The sequence below is a fragment of the Triturus cristatus genome, chromosome 3_2 (assembly GCF_964204655.1).
Source record: "Triturus cristatus chromosome 3_2, aTriCri1.1, whole genome shotgun sequence".
Classification (NCBI taxonomy): Eukaryota; Metazoa; Chordata; class Amphibia; order Caudata; family Salamandridae; genus Triturus; species Triturus cristatus.
In genome coordinates, this window is record NC_140584.1 from 978,996,346 (window position 1) to 979,005,694 (window position 9,349).

The 9,349-nt window shown below is 40.1% G+C and overlaps 1 protein-coding gene across 4 annotated transcripts in view; it reads left to right on the top strand.

The window, feature by feature from the left end:
• Window positions 1-8,663, top strand: part of MIS12 (MIS12 kinetochore complex component) — a 57,818-nt gene extending 49,155 nt beyond the window's left edge. For 2 of the 4 annotated variants that reach the window (XM_085649567.1, XM_085649568.1), the window contains 2 exons: window positions 5,470-5,536; window positions 6,172-8,663. In XM_085649567.1, the coding sequence (XP_085505693.1) occupies window positions 6,205-6,882 (678 nt within the window). In that variant the 5' untranslated portion in view covers window positions 5,470-5,536; window positions 6,172-6,204 and the 3' untranslated portion in view covers window positions 6,883-8,663. The remainder of the gene's footprint in view (window positions 1-5,469; window positions 5,537-6,171) is intronic. The other 2 variants (XM_085649565.1, XM_085649566.1) reach the window with 1 other exon arrangement.
• Window positions 8,664-9,349: the final 686 nt, after the last annotated feature.

A 9,349-nucleotide genomic window follows, 5' to 3' on the forward strand; every position in this document is an offset into this window, starting at 1 on the left:
TATATATATATATATATGCCTCACGGGGGATCCCCGGACTACAGTAATGATTCAATGGGAGTTCACACAAATTAAAATAATCGCTGGTACATGTACCCTGGGCCTATAAGTTAGGTACCACTAGTGGACTGCAGCACCCACTGTGTCGTTCACTGCAGTACCAGTTTAAACATGACTGCATGCGTTTTTATGTGTAGCTTGACAAAAGAAAGCGAGGGAAGCCCTAATACTCCCACTTCTCAACTGCTACAAAAATAGAACTGAGAAGCAGGGAAAAATACAATCAATACTAAATCTAATGATTACATAAATGAATCATTGATACCACTGGAAGATTACGAGATTCTTCTTTTATTGAATACATTCAGTTATATTCACACTCTTTTATTGGAAGTATATTACTGTATGGTGTGGCGCATCCAACATTTATTTTCCTATGTACAAAAACAATACAAAACATTACACAATGTTACAATCATAGTACAAAATACACCCTAAAAAGACTCCTATCTTCCACTTAGAAACTTAATGAAGGCTGTGTATAGCATTCATCACAATCCCTCTGGTACTCTCTTGGGACCGTATGCATATACAACATAAAAGTCGTTGGTATTCGAAAAACATACAGGGTATTTAATACATCTTTTCATTAAAAAAAAACTTCAAGAGACTTCAAAAATGAGGTGTGTATGCTTTTCGGCCTTTCACTTATAGGCCTCTTCAGGACAGGATGAAAGCCAGAGTACAATCTACGTCTCAAGGTGTCTTTCAGTCAACCAAACAAGGAAATCCACAAAGTCTGCGGGTAACGGACAAATTCTTCAGTCTGGGCTCGTTCCCGGGTCACCTCAATGCGCAGTGAACCATCTAGCGTGGAGGCTGTGCAAGCAGGCATACTTCGTCTCCTTCTCCGTGAGGAAGCCGCTGATGACTCACCAGCTCATACCAGTGGAGGTAGGGGAAGTTAATTCACTTACGCGTCCTCTTGACAGACACACCGCCCCAGGCAAGCATCTGAGTCCTATAGCTTGATTGGAAAATGTTAAACTTCATACTCGACTTAACAAAATAACCCCTTTTGACAGATCTAAACCTTCCTTTTAAATATTAATAGGTCACCGCTTAGTAGGTCTTAACACCCATGTGTTGTATGGTATTTAGAAGTACGGCACATAGAAATTGTTGCACGTATCCTTGCTGCAAAAATGCCCTTAAACATATTTTCAGTGTTGGAAGACTAACTGTTCCCATGGGAAAGCATTGGGAGGCAATATTAAATTTAATAATGTTATGTCCAGCTGGAAAATAGCTATCAATTAAAATCTTAGACTTTTTGTTATATTTATTAGTAAAGTCAGATGTTTAATAAATATTATGAGAAATGTACTTTTTGGGTATGGGAAGGTGTTTCTGTGGCAGGATGACTATTTAGGTGGTAATTAGGAACTTGATGAACTTCAAAGAGGCCTACCCTGTCACATGCTAATTTCGGCTGAAACTGGGGCAGGGCCCTTCTTTGTTCCCCATGTCAGGCAGGCACCAATCCCAGTGGGGGAGAAACCACCCAAAAATGGTTTAGCATGACCACAGCGGAGGGGTGGCTCATTTCCCCGGCCGCACCTCTGGCGTGGGCACACAAGCTCTGAACAGGGGAGGAAAGGTTTTGCAATCTCATATTTAGGCAGGGACACTGATTTTTTTTCTGTAGGGCACACAGGAAGTGCTATAAAAGTGGGTAAGGTTACCCTTGGCAACCTTTACCCTATTGGTATGGGAGAGGCCAGGAATCACCCACAAAGCTGGTGCCAGGCATAAATGTGGCAACCACTACACCCCCCCATTCCCCCCCCCCTCAGAACATTACTGGACTGTGGAAGATCGGAAGAGGACTGAACCCACTGTTTGAAATCTGAGAAAAGCCTAGAAGACTGGAACTGCTCTCCCTCTTGTACCCAGAAGTGAACTCCAGGGGTCATTACGCTTACCTCCTCTCCTGTTCAGGCTACAGAGACACACAATCTACAAGAGGTCTTTCTGCAACTGTCCAGCTGACCAGTTCTAACTGGACCTTCTCTGGACCCTGTTGTAGGCTACTGCTGGAGTGAGTCTTGACCCCCAAGTGCTGTTGTAAGAGGTCCTGGGACCTGTGGCTATGTCAAAGTGTACTCCTCCTAACATACCATGAACCCTGATACGTAGAAAAGTTTTGGCTTCAGAGACCGGTGGATGATCATCACCAACCTGCCAAGTCAATCCAACAAATGTGTGTTGCTTCTGGGCTGAAGATTCATGTTGGTACCACCCGGAGGTTTTCAGCAGCAGCAAGTTCGATTCAGTGGTATCTCGCAGAGAAGGTATCCAGCCTTGTGGATCAGCTTCAGCTTTTAGCCTTGCCCCAATGGAAGAACCTAAGCTCTAAAAAAGTGACTAAAGTCCAAACGTATAATCTTCATCAGGCTAAGGTGTTAAAAGTGTTCCACCGTCGAGGGCCCTTCCTTAGGCTCAAAATTGTAATGTTTCCTGCTTGTAGCTGTCCCGTTAAAAGTCACAGGCTTCATCGGGACCCCGTCCAGCAGCTGTCCGATGTCGTGGAGCCCTCTTTGGCCACAGCGTGCATCAGCTACAGCTTTTAGCCTTGCCCCAATGGAAGAACCTAAGCTCTAAAAAAGTGACTAAAGTCCAAACGTATAATCTTCATCAGGCTAAGGTGTTAAAAGTGTTCCACTGTCGAGGGCCCTTCCTTAGGCTCAAAATTGTAATGTTTCCTGCTTGTAGCTGTCCCGTTAAAAGTCACAGGCTTCATCGGGACCCCGTCCAGCAGCTGTCCGATGTCGTGGAGCCCTCTTTGGCCACAGCGTGCTGCACTGCCTCACTGAGGATTTTTGGCTTCCTTCTCAGAGACTAAGTTCAAAGGTAAAATTCCTGACCTAGTTTAACTTGGTTTCTGTGTCTGACTTGTGCTCCTACAAGGTAGGGACCTTAACTCGCACCTAATTACCGGTCAAGCACAACCAGATGACCACGGTTGGTGCTTATCACTTTTTGGAGCTATTTAACTGTAAACTTGAAAATTGGGCATCTCTGGTTCTCCTTATTAGATTTTAGTCATTTTGGTATCCTTTGTTTATTAAAATGTTCCAATTTTTCTAAATTGGTTTAGGCTTTTTTTATGTTGTGTTTTGACCTTATTACTGTTTTGGTACTGTATAAATACTCTACATACTGGCTGCACTGTGCTATAGCTACCAGAGGTTTGAGCTCAGGTACCCAATTTCCTAGTTTAGTGACTTTAGTCATTCTCCCTAACAAGTATTGTGGTTATTATTTGAGGTGGACACCTACCCCCTCAACTAATACCCCAATTTCCTACAAAGCATATTTGAAATGCGTGTTTACATCAATATTCGAAATACTGTTCGAGGGAAATTGTGAAATTAAACTACTGAAAATGGGACTGGGGGGGGGGGGCTTAAAGTGACAGGAGAAATATTCAATAATTGTTGTAGGCTTTCTTCCAACCGAATAATAATTAAAGTGAAATAAATGTTGAGGGTTCAAAAACTCCAGTGATACCTCTCTAAAACGTGGCCTCAAGAAGAGTAAAGCCATTTGGGTTGATGGCATTGAAGTTGATGGAGGAGCACATGTTTTTGGAGGGTAAATTCTTCATGGTGGGTAACAAGTATATTTAGCTTATGTACGAGGCAAGTGGCACACTGAAAATCAGGGAGTTGAGAAATGCTGTACAAACCATGTTTAGCCATGTAGGCGCAGCAGCCACTGTCATTTAATCACATTTATGTTTTTTAACAATATATTAGTGCTTGCTCCTCTTTTTGGTACAAGAACATCTATTACAAAATCTCAACTTTTTGAGCTTGTGGGGCTTCTATAATCTTATTTTTTAAATTGAGTTCATGGGTCGAGGGCATCACTCTTAAGTTGAGTAGCTAACAAATCATTGTACTTGTATGTCTGATAGTATTTGTAAACATTTCGAGGCCTGCCACTATAGCATGGCAGACAGCCATTTCAGAATGGTGAAATCAAAGCAAACAAAAAAGTGCGGGCAAATGCAAATAAGTGAGCAGCACAGTAGCACTTAGCAGCTACGAGGCATTTCGAGAAAAATAGGGAACGGGAAGGGATGGGCAGGGGAGCACACAAGAGCAATAGATGAGAAATGGGGAGAGTACAGGGTAGGTTAGAATATAGAGAGGATGGAGCTCTGGTAAATTAAAATGAGTAAGAAATTAAGGCCTGTGGCAGTATAACTCTATATAGCAAATCATGATCCTTGGACTACCATCATTTCTTATTAGGCAATTAAAAGAACACATAAGAGTGGACAGGCAACCCTCCTAGCTTTCTAAAGAGTATGATATCCCCTGGGGCACATACATCCAAGGCACAATATAGCTGTATGTCCCAAATAATAAAAGGTAGAGGCAGATGTAAAAGTGAGTCAGAAAATATTTAATAGAAGGAGCCTGTTGTAAGCAGCTTATAAATGTTATCATCTGACTACACTAAAGGATTTAATTCAAGCAACGTTAGTTATTCTGGCAATCGAAGATTCATTTAATTTCTAATATACATAACTTACTCTATGATGGCGCAGCTGATGTCTTCATGAGTATGTTCCAAGTGGCAGAAACGTGGCACCAACGTTGTATCGCTCCTTATGGAAATACTTGAGTGATATTCAGTAATTATGCTTTGAAAGGCAATATATGTAGTTATATTTTGAACAAATATGATTATTGTTTCATGGTTTCCCATGTGTTCAGCCGTTTTTTCTCCAGTCTGGCTTTATGACTTGGCTTTTGACCGTGGGCAAGCTTTAAAGTCGACGACTTTAGAGGGTCAGAAGTGTTGAATCATTTAGAGTGGTTTGATTGTTTCAAGTTTGATTTCACAAATTATTGTGCTATTAAGACAACTGCATGGCCGCCTTTTTCTGTTTTACATATGCTGTTAGTATTCTACGGTGCTGATTGATTTGGCCGTAGCTATGCACTATGATGCTTGTATTCATTATGTTTGTTATTGTGATCTCTTCATTCCCTTCACCCGTTGGTCTGTTGTCTGGGCTCTTGGTCAGTCCAGTTCAGTTTCACTAGAAACACATCCACACACAAAGTACTTCCCGTAATGCTAGGAGTGCTAGGGAAATGTGTGCATTTTGAGACCAAAAGGATATTTTTGCCATTTCATTTTTTCCCGTATTGATGAGGGCCTAGTACGTTTTGCAAAAGCAGCGTCAAAACACGTATTGACAAAAGTCAATCCCAGACCTATTGGCTTTTCTAATGCATGTTTATGAATTCTAAATTAAAAAATATGGACTCAGCCATGCTGAGTTTGAACCTTAAATTGCATCATAAACCATTACCTTGTCACTGCTGAAGTCACTACTTGGATCTTTCCCTCAAAGGTGTATTTTACTTTATTTTGGGCTCTTCCCAGCTGAACACCCAGAGAACCAACATTGAGTGTCACACCTCCAAATAGGAGAAAAACAGCCAGATTTTAGGTGAGTGGACTACACATGTGAGGTGAAGTACATTTAAGAGAGTTGAACCTGTACGCCAAAAGATTTTTCATCGAAGAAGACCAAGCAATATGTTGGCACCACTAACATCCTCAGTCTGGTTAGGATGCCTCATGGTTCTGGAATGTAGGAATTCTAAATGCTTAAATGCTAAGACTAAAGTTTTGATTATAGCTTGTTTACGGACCAACAACAAAAGTTAGCAAGAATTTATGATTCTACGGGATATGTTCAGATGCATTCAGAAGGCGCTCCCTTTGCAACACACTTTATTGGCAACGACCACTGTATAGGCATTCCCATCCTCAGAGATTCCTTGTTACAGCTTATCCAGTACGTATAAATTGCCCTACTGCTGTTGATCAGTCTGATCAGAGCCATTGAAGAAAACATAGATGCTTATGCTTCTCTCTAACCATGCCCTTTTAAAATCTGGCTTCTGGCCTATAGTACTACTGTAGTACTATTGCGTCTCTGTTACTGAGTAGTAATGAGCTATTTCTGTTTCCACGCCTTGCTTTTAATATACTGTTGAATAGACTAAAACGTGTACACTGTGAAATTATTGTCTGCTTACTGTGCGAATATTTATTTTATTCCTTTTTTTTTTTTTACAGGTCTCCCTGTATTTGATTTCATTTTCGAGCACAATGTCTGTGAATCCGATGTGTTATGAGGCTCAGTTTTTTGGATTCACGCCTCAAACATGTGTTTATCGAATCTACATTGCCTTGGAGGGCTACCTTTTTGAAACAATGCTGGTGGTTGAAAAAGTGATCCTAAAGAAATTGGAAGGTTTACCGAGCTGCAAAATTAGCCCTTTCCAGGTCCGAGAAAGCACAGAGAAGTATCTTTGCTTCATGAACGACTGTTTTAATCACCTATTTGGGAATTTGGAAAGTGCGCTGTTGAATCTGCTCAGCTTCCCTACAAATGCTCTCCTGCCTGGTGATAAGGTCCATGAGCGGTATCCTTATACAAAGGAGCAGGTAGAGGTTCTCCAAAAGGAGACTGAGCAACTGCAGCAGCAGTGCAGGAACGAAACGCTGGCGAAACAGGCCCTTCTGGCTGAATTGGAAGAGCAGAGGGTGGTCCAGGCGGAACTAGAAAAGATGGTGCAGTGGATGGATGGACTGGACACTGTTTGCAGGGAGCATGGCATGAGCAGTTTGAAAGAAAGCTTACTCTTAATGGCTGAAACCGCTAGGAGCCTCAAACAAAAACGAGAAGAGGTTGACATTAAAAGCAAGAGACAAAAAAGTAATGAATCGTCCTCCAGCCAAATGAGCATTCAAAAAAGGCATCTGAGGCAGGATTGTAAAAAGTGAACTTTGGTGTTTGAGTTACAATAAATGTATCGTTTTTATTTTGAATGTGGTACATCACCAGCCAGGCCCTGGCAAGAGCGGGAAAGAAATGGCGTAAACCATTGCTTGTCAATCGTCTTGCTTCTGCGTACAGTATGAGTGATGCACTGATGACCTAGTGCTTTCTTGACTGACAGACCACACAACAAAAAAAGATCATGTGAAGAACATTTGTATTGCTCCCTCTTGCACTGTGCATTTTAGTGTTTGGGACCTGGAGGCTACAGTTCATGATTAATATTTTCAAGATGTAATACATATGTGCGCTGGCATGTGATAAGAGAGAATCACTCTTTACAGTGGAACAAAGTCATGAAAATAACATGCATTGAAAATCATTTTCAGCCAAGGCGCCTCATTGTATGATGATGGACGTCCAAAAAACAAAGTTTTAGTTAATGTGAAATTTGTTTCAAGAAAGGCGTTTTGTAAGAGTCCAATACAAAAATGTTTTCACATCTATATTTGGTTGTACGATCCAGAAAATGTTTAACTACATTAAGCTATAAAAGCTCTTTTTTTTAAAATCCATTTGTACACATTTCAATGGACACTTTTTGTAAATCTTATGATTAGTATCCTGAATGTGCAGATACAGGAATTTTTTCAAATGTCCAAAAGAAAATAAATTATGGAATTGTGCTATCCTGAGTGTACATCCAATTCATAGAAAACACTGATATATCAGTAAGGCTGTACATATTTTTTCTGTCGTTCTTGCTTTGTGTTTTTAGGTTTTGGATTGTCGAATGTAGGAGCAATGTTTGCTATCATGAACAGTGATTATTTATGTTAGAAAGACAGGCATACATCAGTTCCATTTATAATGTGACCACAGGTAGTACGTAAGTGGTTACATTGGTAGTGACCTTTAAGTAATAATTACAAAATGTAATGTCGATTACCCACATATATTTTCAGCGTAGTTTAAAGTTTTCATATGTTTAACTCGAGTTTTGATAAAATGATCGTTGGTAAACATTGTAGAAAAGGTAAAGCATTTCAAAACAACCTTTTCTTTATTGTAAATCATAATGACAACATAGGGCGCTCCATAGAATGATTTGTCTCTTGCTGCTTAAATAATAGGTTTCATTAGTACTCCACATCATTTTAAAACGTTTTTTGATGTTTGTGAGATGGCTCAGTCACCTTTGGTGGCATTACACTTGTGAGCTTTAGGGTACATGCAAGTCTATGCAGCAGATCTATACCCATGGCGCCATCTTTTTTTATTACATGTATATGGAGTTTTGCTGTTCTAGACAAGCATCGTACCTCATGTGCCGTATACTGCTCTCCCAACATTTATTTCCTTTCTCCTGCTTCAGGACAGTATTATGGTAACACTTATGCAGCCAGGCACCATTCCCCTGCCCATGGCTGTACAACCAATACTTTCTTCCAAAGCAACATTCACTTGAGCAGTTGTTTCAAAGCACAGTGATGATGATCAATGCTACTACCTATTTTATCAAGTTAATTTATCCCAGAATTCCTTTACAGGAGCAATAAGTACACTTTTTATTTGCCTCCTCTCTTTTCTTTTTTAAGGAGAGTTATATTCATTTTTAACCACTTTAGTGAAACTTGAGTTATTTGTGGCATCTCAAGAATGTTATTCATTTTAGTTGATATAAAATAGGGCTTCCATATGTATGTCTGTCATATTGACTGCCTTTATAATGCTTAACAAAGCAAAGCTGCATGCAGTATTTATGTTAATAAATGTAATGAACTTTGTTCTAGTGATTTTTAATGTTTTATTAACTTAAGCCTTTGTGCAATGTAGGCTAGACTTGCAGAGTGAGTCTTTCCACTAAGCCTCATATAGCATGCTGAATTAAAGGAGATCTATAGTTTCCTTTCCGTATTCACAAATTCCTTAGCTTGGGCACCCACGCAGGCAGCTTAGTGAGAGGTGTGCAATTTACTTTGAAAATATGGAGACTTTGCATCAGGATAGCAGTACGTACCCGCAAGAGCTCACAGGCTTATATTTTCTGTAGTGTGAGTGTAGTTCTTAAGGGGGTGTTGTGAGAGACAGTAACATTTATTCTTCTTCTTTAGTAGTCATAGTACAAATCGTTGCCCAGTTATTGATTATTGACTTTGATTTTTCATAACAATGTTGTATGTGCTCATTGTACTTCCTAATGGATTCCGTGTGTTTGTATCTGTGTTTTTTAACCCAATGATGAGGACAGCTTTCACTTTATTTTCTGCCAAGAAATTGCACATGGACATTCACTAATACCATAAACCCTTAAGAAGGTCCAGCCTACATGCTGTACTGAAAATGTATATTTGCCATTTTCCAAGTTGGCCTTGTACCAATTTGTATTGTCCAGATCACTCGAGGTAAAGTCATTACTACTATTTTTTGTTCCATATCAGGCTCGTCTGTCTGCAGACACCTTTAAAGCAG